Source organism: Lutjanus erythropterus, chromosome 6, assembly GCF_056507025.1.
Source record: "Lutjanus erythropterus isolate fLutEry1 chromosome 6, fLutEry1.hap2, whole genome shotgun sequence".
Classification (NCBI taxonomy): Eukaryota; Metazoa; Chordata; class Actinopteri; order Lutjaniformes; family Lutjanidae; genus Lutjanus; species Lutjanus erythropterus.
Window position 1 is genome coordinate 17,056,533 of NC_139322.1, and position 25,295 is coordinate 17,081,827.

Genomic DNA, 25,295 nt, shown 5'->3' on the forward strand with positions numbered 1-25,295 from the left:
TCACGAGACTTTCGCCAATCAAGGTTTCCCTTCTACACACGGCCCAAAAGGTGGCGGTAATGCGCCAATGAGCTGGATGCCAGCCGCCATAATAATACGCCGAAGAAGAAGAGGGATCTTTTATCCTCCTGACCGGGCGGCTTTTTGGATATCCTGGGTAGTGGTGGTGGCGGTGGTGGTGGAAAACTTTACATGTAGACTAGATTTAGGAGATAAGACACAGACAACACCTATCAAGTCGCGACAATCCAGATAAATGTATCCAACTCCAGCAATTTGCACTAAACTCTTTAGAAAGCTGGTTTTCTTTCTTTAGTCTCCACTCGCCCTGTCTGAATATGGATTCCAGATATAACGTTATTTTGGAGAAGTCGTCGGTCGGGACAAGGGTCGCTGGTGGTACGGATTTTAACTGCCGGACAGGCCGCTCAGTGCTCCGCGACAGCCACCACCGGGCGGAGAAAAACGGTCCCATGCCGGTAGCGTACACAAACGGGCCCATCCTCTACACATTAGACATGGACGGCGGCTCGACGGCGGAGGTTAAAGGCGAGAGAAGCTCTCCAAAAGGGAACGGACTTTCTCTGGGTGGTCGAATATTGCACGACGTGGAAAAAGTAAGTGTATCCGTGTTAAGTGTGAACCTACGCACGACTCCATTTGCCGGCAAACTCAACTGTACTCACAAGTTATTACAACAGAGATACTATCAAGCACGTAACCTGTCATTACGCTGTATAATGATAAGTTTGACAGCTCTCAGGCTGTTATTACATTTCAACGGTTGGTGTATGCGATTGTTAAGCTCACAGCAGACTACAGCTACTGTATATTGTGTATTTACTACTGCCGTTACAACTCTCAACCCACTTTTTTTTTTTTATAAAGTGTATGTTAATGTATTTCACCAGCTGCTGTTAATGCTTGCTCGTACAGTGATTACGTCGTATTAAAACCGCTTTAAATGGCGGCGCATTTTGTGTGCAAAGTTTACAGAAAACGGGGGGCAGGGACTCCAAACTACAAGCCAAACCCCCTCCCCATAACTTTAGGGTGGAGCTACAGAGAGGGCTGTCTGGCTGCAAAGCACGGGCCGGCTCCTCAACAACACGCTGCTAAATTAGTGTTAAAATAGTGTGTGTTAGTAGATATATAATAAGTTATTCTGCTTTTCTCTGCATAGGGCTGCAACTAACTGTTGTTTTCAAATGACGATTATTTTCTTGATTAATCAGTTAGTTGTTTGAGCTATAAAATGCCAGAAAATGGTGAAATTCAGGGATTAGGGCTGAACAATTTTGAAAAAAAAATCAACTGACTGATATTACGTTTGTAATATTAGAAGGAATGGCAATTTCACATAATTATTATAATTTTCATTTAAAACATATAATTATGGTGTGATTTTTGCAAGGATCTGTAACAAAACAATGATCTTTTATTAAGTCTGTAAAAATATGTGTAGGCCAGGACATTTCTGCAGCATGATGATATTTAATTTTAAATGGTAAACACATATTGTGCCTCATGCAATTTGAAAATTGCCATAGGACATATTGTGATTTTGACAAAATTTCAATTAATTGTTTAGCCCTATTAGGGATTTATGATAAATATCTGTCGGATAAATCCTTGGCTGATGCCATCACAGCCATATCGGTCCAAGTACTGGGCAATATATCAATATTGTATAGATCGTGTCAGGGACTAGATAATGTTTTGGAGTTTGGATATTCTTATATTGTCATACCACATAAGTGTTGTCTTTTCCTGGTTTTTAAGGCTGCATTACAGTAAAGTAATGACGATTTTCCTGAACTTATCAGACTGTTCTAGCTGTTCTATCAGCCTGTTTGCCTTTACTCACTGCGTCATGATATCCACATTACTGATGATTACTTAACAAAAGTTTTCAAATTGTGTTAATATTTTGTGAAAGCACCAATAATAATGCCTACAATAATGTCACAATATTGATTGAGGTATTTGGTCAAAAATATTTGATTTTGTCCATGCTGCCCAGCCCTACTTAATACTGTTGCATCGTTTAACTTATAGCAATGGATCATAAGACTATTACTATTTGAGAATATATGGTATTTTATCTTAGAGAAGATATGTGTATCAAAATATATATCTCACATCATATTTGTGACGTTTTTGGACCTCCTTCACTAGAAAAAATAAAAGTACATTTGAGTCAGAGCTGTTTGTTTTTGTGGTAATTGTGATGTCAGATTTGGTTCGGTTTGGTCAGAGCTTTGGATTATTAAATCAACCATCTTTGCTCTTAGCCTTTCTTACTCTCACTTGTGTATAAACTACAGATTATATGAACTTCGGTTTAAATCTTATTGTTATCAGCCATGAGTGGCAGGCAGTTATGTGTAATGGCTAAAAAAAAATGTCCACATCGAGCATCCCTACTTTTGTTTCTTGAAAAATTACTCAAATTGATTAATCGAATTTTAATAGTTGACAACTAATTGATAAATTATGTTGCTCTATTGCATATATGTTTTTGTATTTTCAGCATTCTGTGGCAAGTGTGTTTCTCTTTGCAGGGTCAGTAATTTAATCATGTCATGTAGTTACTAATTGACCCTGCAACATCAAATATGCATAGATGGCAAACTGCCACACCTACTTTTGAATTGGATCAGGTAGCATTTTATTCAAATAAGTTCAGTGGATTGCTGTCTATTTATCTTAACATGGCAGTGCGATAATGGCAGTAAGATATAGAGCAAAGCTTTATTGTAGGTTTATGAATGATTAGTAGAACCAGACCAGTGCTGGATTTTTGGGGTCGATAGTGATGTTAGATAGTAATAAAATTCCAATATTGATATATTGACCAAAATTTTGGACTGTAAAGACAAAAAAACAAACCAAACAGATATCTCAGTTTAGAGCTGCAACAATTAATCAATTAGGTGTCAACTATTAAATTAATTGCTAACACTTTTTATAATGGACTAATTGATTGAGTAATTTTTTAAAGAAAAAAGTCAAAACACTGTGATTCTAATTACAATCTATCAAGTGTTTTTAGTATTCCTTGGCCTTATTGTCACTCATACTTTTTGCTTCTTTTCCAAACCTTTCAGGATAACTGCAAAAAGGAAACAAACAGGTTTGTTGACCTGGGATTGCCCTCATCCTGGTTAGTTCCTGAAGGTTCACGTGTAGTGGCTAAACAACAATAACCTGTGGGATATTAAGGGATAGGAAGATTTAAAAGATTTAGGAAGTTGTTTTGTTTTTCTGGTGTGGTCTGTTCAAGGCAAATATTTGAACCTGAAAACACTATCATGCTGAAGATGGTTTCTGTGATCAATCAAATTAAAAATCTGTGATTTAAAAACCCACAAAGAAAGCAATCTAATTTCACAAGTGAAGGAGTTGAAGCTGTTAACAAAATGGTTAACCTCTTTTTATCACATGCCAGATTGTGCTTCTGATGTAGGCATGCTGATAATTGGCTTTACACTGATCACTGGTTCATTTTCTAGACTGGCTTCGGGGACCAAAAAGACTCCGGTTCTACTGGGATCCTGAAGAGGGCCAGTCCTACTCACTGCCCAGGCGTAAACGGGCAGTTGCCAGGTGGCTTCATGCACTTGGACATCAGGAACCCAGGGAAACAGGCAGAGCTGGCCAATAACTTCAGGGCAGCACAAGGGCGGAACGTACCACCGACAGAGAGACAACCCCTCTCCTCGTCTCACATCCCTGTCCCCAGACACAGGTACAGAGAGGCACGAACCCATGTTGTATATATGCATCTGACGTGAAAGGGCAGCACTTCCAGGCAATCCTATCATTTAATATGATTAAAACTTACCATTTAAACATGACTTCGAGTGGGTGGGTGAGAATCTGGGGCACATTGTTATCTATCAAACCTATTTTTGTGTGCATGGCGCTTGTTTCTATTTAGCTGAGTCCAGGAGCTAATTTGAAACTGAATTTCTGGTGATAGAAATAATCAGCAACTTTCATACTCCTCTCCGAACCTGTGTTCCTTAACAGAGTCTTGACTAGAGGTGGAATTCACCCTCTGGCAACAACTGTACAGTGGTTTGGGCATGAATGGTGCGGGGGCGTGCTGGCCAACTGACCACATGTTTAGTGTTCCATCCGGAATAGTTTCGAAATATGCCCTGAGAGCCGGGGCTGGAGATGAGGGCCTGGATTGCCCAATCACTTGACAGAGGGAAAAGAGATAGATACAGTATGTTGGTGTTGTTTACTGATATATCAGTTAAATGTATTTTGGAAAGTTTTGACTTAACAGGCACCTCAGTGTCTTGACTGTCTCTGCAGTACAGTAGTACAGTGCTATCCCCTCTGACCGTGTTTTGAAAGGCTAGGCTAGTGGATGTGTCAGTGTGATGTGTTCACTGCTTGTCAGGCAGGAAGATGAGCGTAGTTGTGTGTGTGGGGTTTTTTTTTAACGCTATGTGTGCATTTCTGTGAGTTTGCTGCCTTTTTACCTTTTTTCACACCATTTTCAGACACAGACACATGCATATTTGTGCTCAGTGAGGACGTTACTTAAAAGTCCTCGGGCAAACTTGCATGCACATACACTCTGTTTCACACAGAGGAAACAGAAAATGCATCCAGGGACAAGCCTAGTGCACTGATAAGTGATTATGTAACAGTAAAGAGGACTGGGAGAGGCTGTAGGCGGTGCCTAAGCACTGTCCTTCATTCTACACAGCTATTGGTTACTGTCTTTGTCAAGATGCTGCTTGTCTGTCAGTCGGCACTTAAACATTAACAGAATGCCTGGTGGCAGTACAGTACAGGCTAAAAACTTTCAGCTCTTCATGAAACATGATGAGCTTCTGTGTTAACACTTTTAGAAATTTTAGGATTATTACAATTTTAAATATAGTTTGTAAACTGATTATAGTCCACCAATAAGACAGGTTTCAGCTGCTCAGAGTGAGCTTGATAGTGGGCGTGGAGTGTAGGGGCTTAACTGCACACATACTTCTTTCCTTCCTTCTGTCATCATCACGTGAACTTCACGTGCCACCAGTCATGTATGATATGAGGGAGCGTCTCTGGGGAGCATGCAAGACTGAACATGCTTTTAAACCAGAGTGATGTTGTGCCTACTACTTGGTGAGCGCATGTTTGAGTGTGTGTGTCCACTACAGTCATGTTCTCGCCTCTCGACCCAGGCCCTGAACAGGTTTTAAACATCTGTTTTCCTCAGCATGGTGATGGCTATTTCAGCAAACTGCTACTATAATAACAAACTCTGAGCTGATACTACACAGACTCTGAAAAAGGTTGCATAACATTATATAACTGTGTGGTCATATTAGCCAGCCTCTTTGTTGTTCCATTGACCTTTCAGATTAACTCCCTGTCTTTACCCCGGTTAAATTGGCTTTTGTTCTGCAGTTGGTGATGAGAGGCTCTCCTCTCCTCTCACACTGAAACAAACAGCTTTCTCAGCCATTATTTAGGTTTAAACCATTTTAGTATTCAGCCTATTTGGCGACTTGTTAATGCTTGCATACATTTTATTGAACTCATCCCACCTCTCTCTGCAATGGTATTCACTGCAAATGTACAAGAGCAGTATGAAAATGGAGTAGTTGCCATGTGAACCCATTAGAGCTGAAAAAATAGTCAGTTAATTGATTGAAAAAAATAGCTCACTATTTTGATAATCCATTATTAGTTTCAATTATTGTTCAAGCAAAAATATCAACCATCTGCTGTAAGTAGAGATGTACTGATTTCAATTTTCTTGGCCGATTCCAATTTCCGATTTTTTGAAGGGTCTGACCTGCTGATTCGGATTTTGTCCGATTTCGATATTCAATCTTTCTATGAACTATAATTGACAGCATTCACAAACATTTTTGCAACTTTTCTTAAAAAAATTTAATTGGATGTTCATAATAAAACACTGACTATTAAATATTCATTAAATACTTTTTAAATGTTCTCCAAAGTCCTCCAGGTTACAGCCAGGCCTTATTATAGTTTTATATTAAGATTATGAATCGGGTGAACGCGATCTTACGAGATCAGCAGGATGCGATTTCACGTCATCTGCTGTGGAAGCAGATACAAACAAACTGGAGACTTACACGGCGCAACAGTTTGCTGCAGTAAAACTTTACCGAAAAACAGGCGCATAAGTTAAACAAGTCTGAATGAGAAATTGCTTGAGGAGATACATCAACACGGTTGTTTATTCTTCAGCCAGAACAGGGGTTGAGATTTTAACTGTTCCTCTGTGAACAGCAGTCTGCTGCTGGCTAACATTAGCCTGAAGAGCTACAAAGTTTAAGGCTGTTCTGTGACATTGTCAGCTGCTCTGTCTGGTTGTAGACTGTCTGTCTTCTCTTTATCTTATACTTGGAATCTGTCGCTAACACCAATTGCATGCAAGCATATGTCAGAGTGTGTATGTAGCTCTTATAAGCGCTGTGGTGATATCATGGTCAGTTTGTCTGCTGCGCACATGACGTGACCATCGTGCAGAACTCATGTGTGACAGTAGGTGCGCTCGAGATGAACTGCGCCTCGCCTGGAGACGAGATCAGGCGGCCGCAGCACGAGGTGGAGACAAAAAGCTGCAGTCAAGTCGGACAGTTTCCAGCAGACTTCAGAGAGCATACAGGAAGAGACACTAACATCCTGTGAAGTCACCTATTTGTTATCTGAAGTTTTCAGACCACGTTCATAGCTGAAGCAATAAAGTGCATTCTTGATCGTTGATTGAAGATGAAACAGAGATCCTCCTTCTGTTGCATGGAACATTTGTTCTTTTATCTGCCTTGTAAAGCAGTTTGAAACTGTTCTTCTGATAAGTCACATATAAAAAAACTTAATTATTATTATGAGCCACAAGATATCTGCTTGTTGACAGATTAAAACTTAATTGCACAACATCAGACTGATATATCCAGCGTTAAATATTGCAGTTACACAGAAAATTAGTATTATATACAACACGTGGTGTTTGTTGTCAAAATTAAGAGCAAATCAGAGCTTGTCAGCTCATCAATCAGGCGACAGCCAGGCGCTTGTAGTCGGTGGAGCGCAACTGTGGCGCCTGGCTCTACAAACTGCGGCCGCCGTGATCTCTGAGCTTACCGTTGCCCATGTGTGCATGACGTCAGAGCAAGTTTGGATCAAGTCGGACACAAATCTAACCGGCATGTATTGTGCGGCGATCACCGCTGATTGATTCTGGGCAGGCCTAGCTCATCTTGAATGCACCTAATGACAGTCAAAGAATCGGATATGTGACGCTGACCGGCCGGTCACCGGTCAGGGCCGGTCATGCTGAAAACCGGCTAGTTCCAGTCTCTGGCCGGTTGATCGGTGCATCTCTAGCTGTAAGGATTTGCTGTTTTTTTGTCATTTATTGTAGTAAACAATCTGTGTTTCTGACTGTTGGTTTGACAGCAGAGCTGCAATGACTAATTTATTATGAATTGTTTATTAAACTAATTGCCTTCCTATTTTTAATCCATTACTAAGTTTGAGAATTTTTTTTTAAGAAAAAAAAGTTTAAATTCTCTGATTTCAGCTTGTTAAATGTGAATATTTTCTGGTTCTTTCACTCCTGTATGTCTGTAGACTGAATATGTTTGGTTTCTGGATAAAACAAGACAATTGAGGATGTCATCTTGTGCTTTGGGAAAAACTCAACATTTTTTTTACCATTTTCTGTCACTTTATTTCCAAACAACTAATCGCTTAATCAATAAAATAACCAACAGATTAATTACAAGAAAAAAACTGTTGCAGCCCTATTTGGAAAAGCAATTTGAAGACATCACTTTGGACTCTGGGAAAATGTCTGGGCAAAGATCTTGCAGGCAGAAAGGGGAGAAACCAATACATTTACTGGCTCACACGTGTGCATTTTCATCTAAACACATTCAAACCTAAATTGTATATTTAAACACTCCCTCCTGTCTTGTCAACCTTGGTTCTCTCTGCATGTCTGTCTCTTTTCCTTGTTCTGTCTCTGATTAAGTCACTCACACCCTAAAGCAGAGCTTGTTCTACCTGTCAATACTCATCAGCGTGAGATATAGCTCACTGATAATGGAACAAAGACCAGTTTGAATGAAAGAAAGGTCTGACGAAATGAAGTAGGGAGGGAGGCAATTTGTTTTGATGTGAAAAGCTTTTCTTTCTTATCTGTCCTTGGTCAGGTACACTGTCACCACAGCAGGGCAACATGAATAGAAAACACTGAGCCTGCATGAACAAGACACCAGAGCAACCAAATGCAGTGAGAGGGGGGTCGGTGGTGGAGGGAAAAAGACGGCTCTGTTTTTTAACATAATTACTGGGCAGTCTTTGACTAGCCTAAACCCTCCTGGTGACTCTGAGCAGACCGAGTCAGACAGACAGGCTGGAGCAGAGTCCACAACCTCTCCATCCCCCTTCGACCACCCGACCAGCTATCCACGTATCCCAAAGGAGACATTACAGCCGGTTGTTGAAGGTCAGAGGAACTGCTACCCGCCCCCACTCTAGTCTGGGCTGTCTAACCCACATCCAGACTGCTGACATGGCAACCCCTGTGGAGCTGCCCACTTCTTCTCAGGTGTTTTTTCTTATGTTTCCATATCAACCATATTTGAATGTATTTAACATGTCAGTATCATCATCACTTTGCCAAAATTCCTTCTGAATTTGGTGCAACACTAGTCCTTTTCCCTCCCCTCCAGACCACAAGAGGTTAAAGCCCTTGCACCAACACAGGCAGGGGTGAAAGGTCGCCCTCAATGGAGTCATGTGAGAGGGGAGGGTCAGATCAGGACGCGAACAGGCATCTGGCACATCCGCTAGGTCAGCCTGAGGATCTGGGTTATATGCTGCATCGACAGTTTATAAGATTGTAACAGACAGCTCATCATCTTAACATTGCCGCTTTACTGTCTCCTGTTCTGACTTAGAGGTGTGTGGAGGAGTGAGCAGCTAATATCAAAGAAAAAATGTTTGTATTTAATCTCCTTTTCTTCAGGGTGCAGCTCTGCGGCTGGCTCTGAATCATTCATTCTTTAACACTCCGCCTAATGGTTCAAGTATGCGCTGTGTGTGTATGTGTGTGTACAATGCCCTAATGAGACATTAATCATCTGCTGTTATGCAGTGAAGAAGAAGAAGAAGAAGAGAGGCTAAATCATTTTCATAAGTGAGGAGGAGAGTAGGAGGCATGAAGGAATGTTTTCTGTTAACAGTCTGCTCTAGACAAAGTTAGAAATGGCTCCAAAAAAGCACCAATTATATGTTACATGAGAAATCTTCACATCTTTTTCTTGTCTAATATCATATATGTTGGCTGTATACTGTACATCTGTCCTCCAGTGGGGTGCTTTAAGGACAGGCAGAGAATCAAACACTTATCAAGGGGGAAGGAAACTCTTGTTGCGCAGCTCTGGCACTGCTGCAGTAAAATGCTTTATCGCTTGCTCACCCACACTAATAGACACTTACATAAGGCCTCCTGTTCTGCCTCAGTAGCATTTAGAGATGCCACAGTCAACTGTCTTTCCTCTGTCTTCAATCAATCTTTCTGTCTCTCTGCCCCTCATACCAACCAGCAGCTGCTCTGTGGCTCTCACCTCTGTCCACCAGCATCCTCCACCTTTTCTCATTTTTCATCATATCGCTCCCTCCCACAACAATCTTTCATGCATGATCTCTGCTGCAGTAACCTTTCCTATCAGGCTTTGAGTCACTGACATGCTCATAAACACCCCTCAAAGGTTCACAACAGTGAAGTCAGAGTTTACTTTGTTGCGTTGATTATAAAGCCATCTCAGAAGTGATGCTGAACTCTAACAATTACATATTTTTGTCAGTGTAAACATTGATACCAAAGTAGTACAAGACAAAAGGCAAGACAATTTTTTCTGCTTCATAAAATGTCCCTGCCTTCCTGTTATGTGTTTTATCTCTTCCATACATCTTTTTTCAGTTTCTCCTGACCTTTTGCCCCTTTGCCTCTTTGTCTAAAGGACGCCTGACTAAATCCTATTCAAATCCAGAGGAGATGAAGCCCTCTGAACAATTCCGAGTCACTCTCTGCTGGGAAAGATTATTCCATACACCTACAGAAAATAATGTCAATTCAAATCTGTCTGTCATGTGCATCTTTTTCCGTTTTCTCCCTTTGTTAAACATTTATAAACACACTCTTCACTTTTTTCACAGCATGGCTGTGATGTGATTTAATTTTAACTACTTTTTCAGTGACTCTGTCCATTCATAAGGTCGGAAAATGATAGCATACTCATCACTGGAATGTTAACAATGTTTCTGTTGGCACTTAAATTGCAGGTCCGCAGACATTATACTCACAAGCCAAGGGTTGATTTTGGTTGGAAGAAATATTTCCTTACTGTTTAGAAAGTTAAAAGCTTTATTCTTAAAATCACACACTGATTAGATTATATAATTATACCTTCAAACCATAGATCATAACAATAAAGCTAATCGTGTTGGTTATAATGCTTCTCACTGTGGGAGATTAATCAGCACAACACAGTAGGAAAATTCTCTGAATGTAGTGTGTAATGCCCCAGTAAATATGCAAATGGAATCCAAAAGCAGATCCATGGTGGCAAAAAGTAAGCCTTTTAAGTAACTGTTTTCAAAATGTTCTGTAAGCCTTTAGTTTCATGGGTTTTTGCTTTCTCCTGCTTTCAATCTTATAAATATCCTCTCTCTCACACACACATACACACAGTCTTGCGCAACTCTATCATAAGTCATCGCAGCCTGCTGATGACAAGCAGTGAAATTCAGCCCAGACTACAAATAGAGAGAAGTCTGAGAAACGCCTAACACTTTGTACTGTATGGAGCTGAATGGCCTAAATCTGCTTTTACTTCTTTGTTTTTAATTAGTGCTCAGCATGTAGATGAATAATGCTGTCTCTTCTCTTTCTCTGCTAGGAGACCTATTTTAGTTTTGGTTCTCTGTCAGGAAATATCTAAAATACTTTTCTCATTCAGGCTGCTTTTTCCAATAAATATTCAGCCATTGTTTATTTTTCCGTTGATTATGTTTATAATTTTAAAATATGACAACAATCTGTGCCCTGTCTCTCCTCCACCATCTCCTCTTTGCTTCGTCAGTAACACATGAAACATCAAGGCTACCTTCATCTCACTGATTACGTTAACATGCCCTCTAATTTTCCACTATTATTCAGAATATGACAATATTCAGAATTTGATATGGGACATGTAAACATGATATTCCGTTATGGATATTCTGGATTAGACTTTATTCTGAGTTTAGAATTTTCTGATTAAGAATCTGCTGATATTATGCGAGTTCTAGGAGCATTTGTCTCATCATGCATACAGGGCATTCAGAATATGCATCTCAGTTGGGGTTTTTGCTGCAGTTTGTGACACATAGCCTCTTGCCTGTTTACAATAAACTCTGTGTTGTAAACAAACTAGCCAACAGTTTGCAAGGCTGGGATAGAGATGCATAAAACAAACATTCTTTTAAAAATATTCTGAAAGACTTGGATATCAAGAGGTTTTTTGGTATGCACAAAAATTGCAACGTCGACCTTTTCAAGAGGGTGCTTGAATGACTGAAAGAGACAGGCTGTGTTTGCACAGTTAAACAAGTCCACCATCAGTTAAAAAAACTTCAAAATTACTGTTGATGCAAAGAAGCAAAATGGCTCAAGCATATGCACAGCTGCACGTACATGGGAATATTATTGAAATACCTCTTTTCATTATCCATGTAAAGAGCTTATTAGGAATATTGTCTGTTTTGGAATAGGGGTGAAAACTGGAATATTTTTGTGCATGAAAAAGTCATCACTGTGGCATTATGTAGGGATGTGAAATACAGCCCTGGGCTGGCTGAGGTTTCTGACTGCATCCTGAAGAGCGTTAGATGTCCGTGATCTCACTTGTAATTAAAGGATTATCGACAGCCCTGTCTTTTAGTTTAGTTGTGGAAGAGAGCTGTTCTGAACTTCTGGCATTCCAATTGATTTTCTGTTGACACAGTTAAGTAATGTGAGCATTGACCTTTCAAAATGCCTGGGCCTGCGAGGGATTGGGTAAATCAAAGTGTGAAAAGCACTGCATATAGATTGAATGGCTGATATACAACTTCATTCAAATACACTTCAAAGATTGGGCTTGAATAAACTATTTTAAACAGCGTGCCACACCCAGGCTGCTAGAATCAGTGGGCCCAGTTCTTCATAATCTCCCAGAAACCCCCACTTCTCTGTGTGTGCCCTTAAGTGTGTGTGTAGACATGCACGTCCTTAACAATAGAGCTGTGTGAGCCTGGATAATGACTTCTCCTTGTGCCCTCAAACGAATGGTGCTGGAGGACAAGACAATCGATCAAACAGCTTTACAAGTGAGCAGATTTGTGTGTATTCCTTTTTTATCCTAGTTTTCTGTTCTCCTCTCACACATACACACACACACTTTCATTCTGTAACCGTAGTGAGGTAGTCAGGTTTCATTTAACACACATCTGCTAATAACACTGTTCTCCTGTCACCTCTTGGATATTGCATCATGCTTCAAAGTATTTGCCCTGCTGAGTCAGCCAGCAATATTTATGCATACGGTATGTCGACACATCCACAATTACATACTTTAAGTGACTCCTTATGTGCATGGCTGTAGAGATGTTCATGAGCCATCTTTGTGGAGTAATACTGACAGAGGGAGGGTGACAGTTTCTGGCTTTATGTGCACAATGTTTGTTTTTTCACCCATTAGTTTGGGATCTGTGGTCTCCCTGTAGCTATAAACTTGTTTATGAAGATAAAGATAGATTCCTTCATAAGTTTCCTCTTTGGGTTAGCTAAACCTCACAAATCCTGTTGTTTTGTATCTATACAGAGGTTGTCCACAGGTCCTTAAAAAAGACTGAGGAGAAAACGTGAAATTCAAATAATCTAAAAAACAGATAATAAAAAAAGGTCTATTGCTGTGGGACACAGTGGAAAAAAGTTAATTTTGGGCCCTGGTTTAATATGCAAGAGAGGGTTTTTTTGAGCCCAGTTGTCTCTTTAAACAGGAGCAGTCACACACCCCTGGACTCTTTTGACTGTTGCCAAGATAACGTGGAGATTTCCGGCCTAGGGGGAGGTAGAAAGTATCCCAGCTTAATCTTAGTGGTGGCAGCTTCCAGCACCAACATGCCACTGCACAAAGCATTGAGTGTACGAGAGGCTGTCCAGTCAGGTGCAGAGCAGACCCCTGATCACTGCTCACATAACCCCTGAAAGTCACATAGCTGCTCCAGGGCATGGGAATACTGAGAGTTTTCACTCTTCTGTGATTGGATGCATTTCCACCTACACTTGTTTTTCATCCAAACACAGAAATATGCACATTTTTTCCTGTTGATTGGTTGATATACAATAGACTTTGGTGTTGTCCCTTCATGTCTGACACATTTTATGAGGTTTGTCTTGTTGTGATTTATGCAGAAGGCAAGGCTGATCTCGAGTCGCTTGTCTAACAGTGTTTGCTTTTCCTTGCTCCTGTCCGATCTGCCCCAATCCGGTCTGGACCAAGAATCAACACCATGGTCACAGTATATATACTAGCTCGTGTTTACACTGTGTTTTGTTCACCATAATTACACCATGAGGAAACGACGGAAGAGCAAGGGCGGGAGGAACACAGAGACAAAAAGCGAGCAAGAGAAAGTGAAGGGCATAAGATAATACCAGTACATAAAAAATGACAGTTATCGCCTTCAAATTATTGCGGCTGGTGCAGCATTAAGATATCAGAACTCACTGTCCTACTTTCAGAAAAATCCATTTGCTGCCCGTTCCACAGACTTGGAAATCTAGAAGTGCATCATAAAAAACTCTACACTAGTGTCTTTATATCAATTCATCACTTAATGCTCTGCTTGCTGTCAGTCATGTGGCATCCACAGGAAGACATGAAGCAATTTCTCATAAACATGTTGACAAGATTTGATCCGTCCATTTCTGTCTGTTTGTTGTCTAGTTTTCAGTCTACTGTAACCACTCCGCCTAACTTCGTTTAACGCTGTATTTTCAATAAAAAAGTACCCATTAAAAGACCTATTAACATATGGCACTCTTTGTGAACTTGCAGGAAATGTAAACATGTAAACTGGTTATAAATAAGTGACAACAATGTTGTTCTTTAAAGCTCCCATATTAAAACAGAGAAAAAGTTGAAGTGAAACAAGGAAAAGTAAAGGGCATCTCTGTACCTATGAGAATATAGGGGGACCAACGAGTGTTAGTCATTTTATGGGCATGCTGAGCAGCTGTTTCTGTCTCTGGTTTCACTTCAACTCTCCTTAACAGGGGGAGGGCTCATGTCAGCCCCCTTATGTTTGACCGGATTTACTGGAGAATGTCGATGAACCAAACGAGACTTGAGGTGCCAAATGCTTGCATGTCTGCATTTCTTGTGTCTGTGTGAATGAATGAGGTGTACTAGTGGTACACTGGTATTTCTGGAGCTGGATCTGTTGTAAGCCTCTGAAGCCCCGCTAGCTTAACACGAGGCTCCTGTCCACTGTCCAAACAGTGTTACCCAGACTTTCAACATGTCTTAACTACTGTAACTGTCCTAATTAGCTATCTACTATCTGCTGATATGTAAGATTAAAAAAGATCAAAGATTAATGTAATTAATGAGGTTGCTTCAGTATCTAGCACTAAATTGCATATCATTTAGATAGACACTTTGCAACACTAAGTTTGACAGTTCATTTATGACAACAGCAGCTGACAGAACAATCTCAAATAAAGGTACAGTCGTCATTTCAGTCACTTCTTCTGGAGCTTTGACCATATCACAACAAGTAGGGCTGAACAAGAGGCTGCTTAACTTCTAATGTTCGTATAATGGTAGTGGATAGACATGCACATTATTTCTCTTTTTTTTGCCAATTTACTGTAAATTTGTCTAAAATTTGAGCTACATGGTTGTGGATAACAGGAATATGTTTATTTTAATAGCCTTCAGGGCTGAACAGTTAATCCAAATTTTATCACAGTTGCAATATAGCCTACTGCAAATTTCAAATTACAATAGGTGCAATATTTATTTAAGGCAAAGTTTGTGTCAAAATACTGTTTGAAATTAAATATTGTTGTTCTGCTGAGATGACGTGATCTATGCATCATATTCTACAAACTTAAGAAAACATCTTTGTTTGATACAGATTTCCACAAAAATTATGTTTTTAAATTAAAATGGGAATAATGATTTAAAACTTATCATTCTCTTTGAAATCATGAATCATATCGCAATTGCGATATCAGTCAAAATCAGCCTTTTCTGACATATCAGTCCTGTGCAATGTTTGTTGACAAAGTCAAAACTTAAAACAGAAATGGTTCGATTAAATTGTTAATTGCAATTATTTGTATCACAATTAGTCATCAACTAAAATTCATGATCGTGACAACCCTACACTTGGCCATATTGCAGTTTCGATAATATTTCAATTAATTGTTCAGCCCTAATCACACTGTCCTCATCAGCAGGTTGAATTGGCTCTGTTGTCATGGAACTGCAGATATTCAAACTGTCACACTACTACAAACGTGCATGTATATAACATTCCTAAGTCAGCAATTTAAAATTTTGCAATAGTCAGTATTCTAAATGTGTGCATGTGTATTTGGTTGTGTGTGTGTGTCTGACAGTGAAGAGTCTTGGCTGTAGAGCGGCCTGACTGTTCGACAGAAAAACACTTCAGTCTCACAAGACATGACTTTGCCCGGGCCAGGGCTGCTAGCTGTGTCTGGCAAGCTCTCCCATCTGTCTGTCTGTTCAGGAGCCCTAATATGACCATTGCCCGGATTTGGCCTTCTTAGAGAATGCACAATTCTCACAGGAGACCCGCCAGTTGCATCCAACTAACAGTAATTCTCATCCTGTTATATGAAACTCAGCCATCATATTTCAACATGATTGTAAAAAACTAGCAGTCAGATCCAGAGTCAGGGATTAATATCCTCTCAGATGTCTCACGGAGGAGCAGCTCTCTGTCTCTCCACAGCTGACTGTAGGTAGATGCTCGGTTTTATCATCATCATCATCTCCCCAGTGTTTCCATGGTGTGCTCTAATTGCCTCCATTCGTCTTATTAACTATCCCAATGCTGGAATTGCAGGGTGATAGGGGAGCATTTTGCTTTCTTTATTCCCAGTAGTGTCACAGCCTGCTGTAGGATGTTGAAACACTGATAATTTGCAGAGAGGTGAATGGCTTTTCTTGGTACTGAGCCAGAAGATCCACCGAGAGACTTAATTTTTTTTTTTTTTTTTTTTTTAATATTAGTCAGAATCCAGTAGAGTGTGATTGTTCCCACTACTCAGTCACTTAGGAATTGGGGTCACATTGTGAAATTAAAGGCACATACTACCTAACAACTACGTGTTTTTAAGTTATTAATATTTTCTGATACTTGAAATGTTTGTTAGCAAGTGAAATATGTATGTTTTCACTCATTAACATTTAAGAAACATGCTTGTATCAAATCCAGTTTTGGTAATCCTATAATCTTCTGAAAATGTGTATATTTTTTAAAATTTATACTGTTCAGAGTGCAAATGAAAGTAGTAATAACCAGCTTGAATTTGACAGGAGTGAGTCTTCTGGAAAAGCATCATCAAAATTTGAGTGTTGTGTTTTGAAATGTCTCTCTTACATATTACAATATGCTCATAAAACACCATAAACTCTCAGGCTTTGAGCGCAACAGGAACACACTCATTTACTACTCTGACTTAATTGCCTGCTTCAAATTCCCTTTTTAAATTTAGTTATAATACAATGCACCACTTCAACAACCTGGTGTTAGTTTGGTTAACATTGTAGTAGAAAGTGGACGTGTCTCACCACAGCCTGCAGATAAAGTGCATCAAACTGTATGAGGTGATGATACCAGTTATCATGATATGTATTTCTATTGTAGTGTCAGCTATGCATTGAATGTGATTTAACCACATGACTCATCATGACAACAGTCAAGTCATATATATCCCAGTATCACAAATCACAACTTACCTCCTTTTAAATTATTTATGATTATTGTTATGAAATGTTTTTGTTAAGCCGTTTAGACTCAAATGACATGTTTGAAGTGGCCCGATATAAACCAAAGGTTGCAAACTGCAGTTTAGTTGGAGTTGTTGTGTGTACATGATAAATATGTCAGACCTTTGAGACACTAAGGTGCTAGATGGATGGATCAGTTTTTGCTCATAGCTTGTAATAATGCAGCTTAGGCATCTCATTTTTAAGTTAAAGCAATATTGCAAGCTTGTTAATTCACTTAGTCAGTCCTAATCAGTCATGCATAAAAGTCAAATTGTATCTGCTTGTATTCATTTTACCTTCTTTGTTATAATTATTCTGCACATTTCTATATGCAAGCAGAGGCAGATAAAACTGACATGCAGACTTTGAGGGTTTGACAGTTCACCAAATGCCTATTTGTTTTATTTGTTCAGTTTCTTTAAATGCTTTCATCATTTGCTTCTCGACAGTTTACAAAGGCAGAGTCATTTAATCTAGAGGTATAGATGAGCTTCTCTCCCTGACTTACTACAAAAAAACTAAATTGCAGTGCAGTGTGGGCGGGAGGAGTCGGATAAGATTCAGCTCATCCACATGCCTAGTCACACTCCCTCAAAGTCTGCAGCCATTCTTTCACTAACTGCTCACTTTCCGTTTTAAGCACTTTCGTCTTCTGAACACAAGCTCCATCACTTTCTCTTTCTAGAAAAAAAGATACTGATCGGTTTATTTTGCTGGCTGGAGTCTTTGTCTGTGTGATGCTGCCCTGCAGATATTTGGCTTCATGGGAGTAAGCAGAGAAGAGTGGCTTTGGAACAGCATTGGTTTGCTTTCGCAAAACACAGGAAACCAGGCAAAGGCCTGCTCTGGCTTGTGATGGCAGGAGGGCAAATCTCAAGAGCAGGCGGGAGAGGGAGTGGGAAGTAAAGAATGAGGAACAAAATAAGAATGAGTGCTGCAGACAGAGAACTGACCACTCAGTTCAGGGCTCTCCGCCATTTTAATCTGTGTTCCAAGTTTCAAGACATGTTTCCTTATGTTTACTTTGGTTTAAATCAGTCTTTTTCTCCCTGTTTTAATTCTAAATGTCATGTTATAATCTGTGTTTTGACTTCGCCCTTGTCTCTTGGTTAATTCAGAGGCAAACCGACTTAGTTTATGCCAGACCAATTGAACTTTTCTTACTTGATTTAATCTGGTTCCACTTCACGTCCAGTGAACAAACAGGCAGCTCAGATGTCCATGTGGCTCTGTCTTAAGATACTGGAGAATCAAAACTTAAGTCTAACCCATAGTAGTGTGGATTATTTATATGAAAATACAATTTAAACGAATGTTCGACAGGAATAAAAAAAAATTCTCAGGAAGGGTGTTAAAAAAACAACAACTTCCACTTGACGGACTTCTCTGGCTCGCTACATCAACTCATGACTCAAATGAAAAATGACAAGCGTTTTGATAAGGAAGCAGTGCTTTCATGGAGAAGGGCCTATCTTGTTTGTCTCTCAATAGAGGGGAAAAGGGGGAAAAAGGTCACTAGTCAGGAGAGACTGACCTGCATTTCCCTACCAACAACATTGTTATTGGAGGGGACAGACAGAAAGTTGTGAGGGAAGTTGCTATAGCGACAAGTTAATCTTGTTGTGTAGCCTAAGGTGATAGTGGGGTAATAAAGAAAGAGACCACTTACTGTTTGCCAGTTTGCCCAGTGACATAAACATTAGAGGTGTAGTGTATAAGCATGTTGTAAAACTATGCAATGAATGCTCCATGTCTGGATTAATAATCAGCAACTCAACATTTATCCTTACCAAACGAATAATAATGATTCATTATCACAGAGCTTGAGAGCTCATGTAGCCTACTGCAGTATTTTTCAGTGAGGACACAAAATTATCTTTTTCAATTGTTTTGTAGGCTTTTTTTTAATGAATTTTAATTTCAGTTAACATGTGTAAATCTTAATTTTGACAACCTCATTGCATGCAAAGCTGTAGAATCCCCCTGTGATTTTTGTTGCCTCCTTAAGGGGGGCTCAGACACCAGGGTTGGGAACCAGTGTTTGGGATTTAATGTCTTAAGTCCCTTTTATACTGGACAAAAAAAACACTCGCACCCACTAACATCTGGCTTTTGTCCTCATTGGGAAAGGGTACAGTCAGCTTTAATTCCAGAATCAAATGACTCTTGTAGTCACAGATATTTATCTGCAGTGGTGGAAACATGACACCCGTGTGGACATGTTAATTTTCACCCCTTTTTTTTGCCATTGAACATCCCATGTTCAAACTGTGTTTGCAAATACTGGGCTGAGTTGTGTTAGGCTCTCACTGCAGAAACCCACAATATCCCCATAGCTAGCTGTTTCCACTAGATGTGGGCATGGCATTCAACTATGTAGTGCGTCAGGATCTACTCTGTCGTCAGCCAGTTAATTGCTTGTGCTGTATCAACATTTTCTCTCTGAGGAACGTGTGGTACATGTATGGCTCTGATCTTGAGAAGGGATATCCATACAGGTTGCTGCACACAGAACAAACCCATTTTTCATTGACATCTAACCTGGACTTTGCTGTTGCAATATGTTTATATGATCCTGTCTAGGTAGTTTATGGCATAGTGTGCAGACGCTGGACTGGGAGTCAGACACCACAGAGGGAATCATGCCTTTTGCTCCGTGTCTATCCTCTTATTATTTTGCCAGAACAAAGCCATTCGTTGTTTGTCCTTGGCCCTAAGGCTACAGATTGCATTCGAGGATCAAGAGACAGACAGAGAGGGCTTTTTGTCCCAGGACTGAATAGCCATTACATTCACAGCCCACATTAAAGAGACACGGCTCCTGTCTAACAGCCTCTCCCTCTCCAGGGGGTTCAGAGCCTTGGGACTTACGTAAGACACGACATGTGTATAGACTGCACTATAATGGGTGAATTACGAAGTTGCTTAACCCACATGGCTATATCAATATATTTGTATTTATTGTGTATTTACCATACGTGCTGCATTGCAGAAACTTATTTACACAAATGCAAACAGGAAAAATAGAGTGATCGGGAAAGAGGCAGGGGATCAGCTGTAAACATGGGGGCATGGGCTTGTGTTTGGGCGGTGGGGTGGACCGTTTACTGCCAATCATGACCATCTGCTTGCAGAGCGAGCGAGGAAGTGAGCTCTAAGGGCATTACGTAATACAGTGGAGTCGAAGCAGGATGATGGGGGACAGAGGGACTGCGGGATGGAGAGCCATGGGTGTTCTATTTATAGTGGGTATGGATGGGGCAGCTGTCGGGGCTGCACAGTGGGCAGACGATCATCAACACCAGCCCAGTCAGTTCTAATAGCCTCAGTTGTCACAACGTTACCTCATTATACAGGATGATATACCAGTCGGACTACATCATACCACCCCCTGCACTGTTTTTTACTTTGGATGTGTGCACTAATAAGTCACATTTTCAAAAAAACCCTTGATCTATGATTTCTTATGCTTTAGGATAACATAATCTGAATTCCCCATAGAGCCAGGATCAGGATCCCTTGAGCCTTAAACAAGCTGAAAGGGAAAGCCGAGCGAGAGATGCATATCAGAGCATGTCAGAAAAATGTATGGTTAACAATCTGCTTGTGGTTTGTTTTTCCCGTCACTTTTCTCTGTCATCCTCCCTCACATTCTCCCCCTCTGAGTGTGCGTGAGGATGAGCGATGCAAACATATGTTTTAGAGATGAATAAATGAAAAGCTTTGCCTCAGGAAAAGTATATCTCATGATTGGAAACATTACTCCTATTTTTGGTGCACATATCTCCAGTGTCGTGTGCATTTGCATTTGTTTGTGTTCGAGAGAGATAAAGAGAGAAACAGACAAGACAAAAAAACAATATGAAAACAAGGTCAGTGTGCAGCGAATGCATCTCCTATCACAACTCGAACAGAGTGTGTTTGAAAGTTGGACTTGTTTCATGTGCTTGTTTGACAGTGTTTTTTTGACTCTTAAACTGTGAAGGTCATGCTCCAGTCTCACTGCCAATCTGAGACACACGCAGCTGCTTTGGATATGAAGAAGCCAGCACATGCATACAGTACATACAGATATACACAGATACACCGTGATGCCTGTTTTGGGGATCATGTCGATCACATGGTCATATTGGATGGATGAGCTATTTTAAGCGACCACCACTAGGGCTAAGAGGGAGATCAGACAGTATTGTTGGCAGTGTGCAACCAAAGTAAAAACTAGACTTACCATACTGAACTGTACAGCTTTGAATCATCCTGATACAAAACAAACTCAAAACAATGCAACCTGCTGATACTTCCCAGCCTCTTCCACTCTGTCTTCCTCTTTTCCCTTGACCTTATAAACCCTTAGTTTCTTCCAAGCAGTCTGTATGACTAAAGGCATAAATCTGGGTGCCTCTTAAATACTAAAAGCCTAGCAGCACATTTTGTTAATTTTTATTAGCAGAGTACAACATTACATAAGCTTTGTTGTTCAAAACATGGGAATAAATAACTTCCAGCATCACAAAAACAAATACTCAGGGACAACATGATGATGATGTATACTTACAAATTAACTCACTACAAACCCACTCCTCAGCATCGCTCCTGTGCCTGCTTGAACCTGCTGTGTATTCAGTGTCCACAGAGTCAGTCAGTCAGTCCTGATCAAAGCCACCGTAAATCACCAAAGGACTGTATTCAGTTGTCAAACTCATTTCTTGGTTAAACTGGGAACGTCGAGTCTGGAGTGTTTTGCCCAACTGATGATGTTGATTTTTTCAGATTTAGTTGATTTGGTAATTTCTTGCTTTTTGTGCCTGTAACAAGGCTAAGTGTGCTACTTCACTAAATAGTTTCTTTTTTGTCTGTGTCTGTGATTGCAAGTCTGCACAGAGTCTTTTATTTTAAAAATTGACTGGATTGTCTGCTGTTCCTGTGTCTGACTTTCGTCTACTCAGTCTGCTCTGTGCAGTTTGGTGCAGCATTTGTCAAAATTAGACTTCGCACCTATTTGAAGTTGAGCAAAGCGGAAACCCACTTCTGGGATGTGCTGCAGCATGTCTGGTGAAATCATAAGCATTGTCTAGAATGCCCACAATGGATGTTTCCTAGTCTAATACCACTAACTGAGCTTATTAACTAAGAACAGCTACCACACAGTTAGCAGCAGTGCACTTGTGACTTAAGTGTTACGAGAGAAGGTCCATGTTGTAACAATCCCCTGTCTATACTTTCATTGCCCAGAAGCAAGACACAGTTTTTTGTCTGTTTGTTTTTTGTGATAAATGAATAAACGAAAACTTGGTTGACTAAGACTCTTCTCGCCCACTAATGGTTTAGTGAACTATTAGGGGTGGCTCAAATGTACTTTGTATTTGTGTTGTACATTGTTTAAAGTGATATTGGTCTTGAATGAAACACTTATCCTCTGTACGTGTAGACTTGGAGGGTTTCTGCAAAAACTTAATCGTTTGCTCCTTCACATACAGCAAATTCTGTAGGGGGGCTGTGCTGGGGGTTGGAGGCATGTTCTGGTAAACTGGCTGAGCCAAACAGGTGGGATAAACGTGCAGGGAGGGGTGGTGATTAGATTAGGTTAGGCAGAAAAACTGAGATGAAAAATACTCCCCAGGAAGTTCAGTTCAGTACCGTACTGATAATAGCTGTGTTTTAAGCTGTTTATGTCCAGATTTGTTGCTGTGTGTGTTTGTGGCCGTGTGTGTTTGTGGCCATTGGCCTGGATCTTCCATGGGCTTGTACCGGGAGCAAAATGCGCCATAAACCAGGAAGATCCTGGGGATTTCTACTGGGCTGGTAACTGGAGTAGAGGTGCTGTGTTAAATATAGAGGGAAGGCCCAGTCATCTCCCCGACAACAGCAGAGAGCTCACTATAGTACTGGATGGGGTTGGTGGGTGGGGGCTGCCAAACGGCAACACAGCAGCATCACATCACCATTTGCAGTATCAAAGTCCAACACGTATCCTCTCAGGACCTGGAGTGGAAATCTTTTGTGTTGGGAGTTTTCTTCCAAGTGTGTCCAACTAATAAAAATTTAATCTTGAAAATCATCCCACAAAAATAGTCTGAGCCTGGACTAATTATAACTTATTGCACCTTGGATGGGATGATCCTATTTACAAAGCTTCACCCATTGCACACAGTACATAGATACACACATGCTTGTATACACATTTCTCTCCCCCTTGCTGCACTCAGGGCTTGTTGTTGCTACTTGTGTCTTGGCTCCGAGCGGTAGTCTCTCTCTCTGTATGTGCCTGAGCCTGGCCTGTTGACTTTAGCCGGCCCATGTGTTGTGCCGCTGCCAGAAGGGATGGTTCTTGGCCCAGCCAAGGCCAATAACAGTTGAGGGAGGAAGGAGGGTAAGAGGGTATGATGAATGTGTGTGTGCGTTTATGTGTGTGGGTGTGAGAGTGAGTGTATGGTTTTGTTTGTGCATGTACTTAAGTGTGCCAAACACTCCAACCAGAGGCTTCCACAAATGCACGTACTACACACACTCATATGTGCAGATACAGTTAAGTCTTTCCCCATTGAGGTGCAGTACCTGCCTCATAAAACCCATGTTTGAGCGATCAGTTTAATGAGCCCTGTCAATGACAAAGTACAAATAGTGTCACTACATTATGTTAAATACCTCAGCTGCGTAAATGTGCCTACACATGTTCATCTACATGTGCAGGGGAGGATTGTTATGTTTATCATGTCGTCATTAAATTTACTCCATTCCATAAATGTATGATGGTTGGACTAAAAGGTTCTTGTAAACAACAGCAATCTCTGCTCTCCAATCAGCCTTTTCTAGGCACCAAATAAAGGCAATTTAACTTGCTCCAAAATAAAGCGTCTCCCAAGAAGATTCAGACAGATTAACTGTTGCTTCAGTGCAGTCGCTCTTTAACCCACCCTCCACTCCTTCCCATAGACAGTATATTAGTGAATAGAGCCACTGTGATGTCACCCATTGGTTTGTAGACTACTGAAACATTGAATTTGGTATAATGGGAGTTGCCATCTTGTCTTTGCAACTAGAACATGCACAGTACTGGCTCATCTGTTCAGAAGGAAATAATAGTGGCCTGTCTCTTGGCAATCTTTCTTTCTATTACAACTTAACAGTCACTAAAACGTTTCTGAAAACATTTTAAGTGAGAAATAGGCAATTTAGTAACTGGCCATTTTTAAAGTTTGATCTGAGTTTCGAGAGGCTCCATTAGAAACCAGAAACACAATTGCAGCCATGTGGTTGTGTCTAGGGGGGAACCCCAGACCTGTAAAAGATCTTGTAAGAGTGAATATTTTAACTCAAACCATGATCTTTCCCTAACTGTAACCATATTTTTTTTGTCCCAAAACCTACCCATTATATTGATTCTTTGGGCAATGATTGACTGAACTTGTCCAGGCATTTGTGACACAGACATGCTTTGGGAATTTCAAAATAAAGGTGTATCTGTCTGTATCTTGAAGATAATGATATAGATCGTTCTGGTTGCAATGTTTCTCAAATTACAGCAAAACCATACACTAAATTACATTTCTAAAGCATTTTAAGTGAGAAATAGGCAATGTAGTAACAAAATCCTGATCCTTATTTGATCAATACTGTCCACTTTGGCAGTTACATCTGAGAATGACATGATAGCCTGGCCCTAAAGCATACGCTGCTTTATTGTCTATTTTTGAGTATCTGCAGGCACTGATGTTTTCATCAGAGTCAGAGATGAACAGGCATGGCAGAGCTGTTATCAGTACGAGCTGGTTTTATGATAGCCGAATGTGGCAGCCATCTGCTGCTAACTTGTAAACATTGGTATCAAAGTCAGTCTGATAGCAACAGTAGATTGGCTTCTCTGCTGTCAGCATGAATAAGAGTCAGTGGACAGTTGGCCCTCTGAGAAGGTGTGTCCAAAACACGCCATTAGTGTTGTTTATTGCCCAACAAATGCAAACACACAGACTACACACAAACACTCGCACCAGATGTAATGAAACTGCGGTGGAGTGTCATGATTCTGCCGGGAAGCAGAGGAAGGAAAAAGCTCAATGTCAGGAAATCAGAGTGGGTTGAGGGGGGTGGGTATTAATGGGGTCTGGTGTGTGTTGGTATTCCTTCTGTGTGTGTGTGTGTGTGTGTGTGTGTGTGTGTGTGTGTGTGTGTGTGTGCCTCTTT

General features: G+C 40.5%; 1 protein-coding gene across 2 annotated transcripts in view; it reads left to right on the forward strand.

Moving 5' to 3' along the window:
* Window positions 1-25,295, forward strand: part of slc2a4rg (SLC2A4 regulator) — a 44,475-nt gene continuing 19,180 nt past the window's right edge. The window contains exons 1-2 of one of the 2 annotated variants that reach the window (XM_084720916.1): window positions 1-617; window positions 3,516-3,751. In XM_084720916.1, coding sequence (XP_084577042.1) covers window positions 339-617; window positions 3,516-3,751 — 515 coding nt within the window. In that variant the 5' untranslated portion in view covers window positions 1-338. The remainder of the gene's footprint in view (window positions 618-3,515; window positions 3,752-25,295) is intronic. The other variant, XM_084720915.1, reaches the window with a different exon arrangement.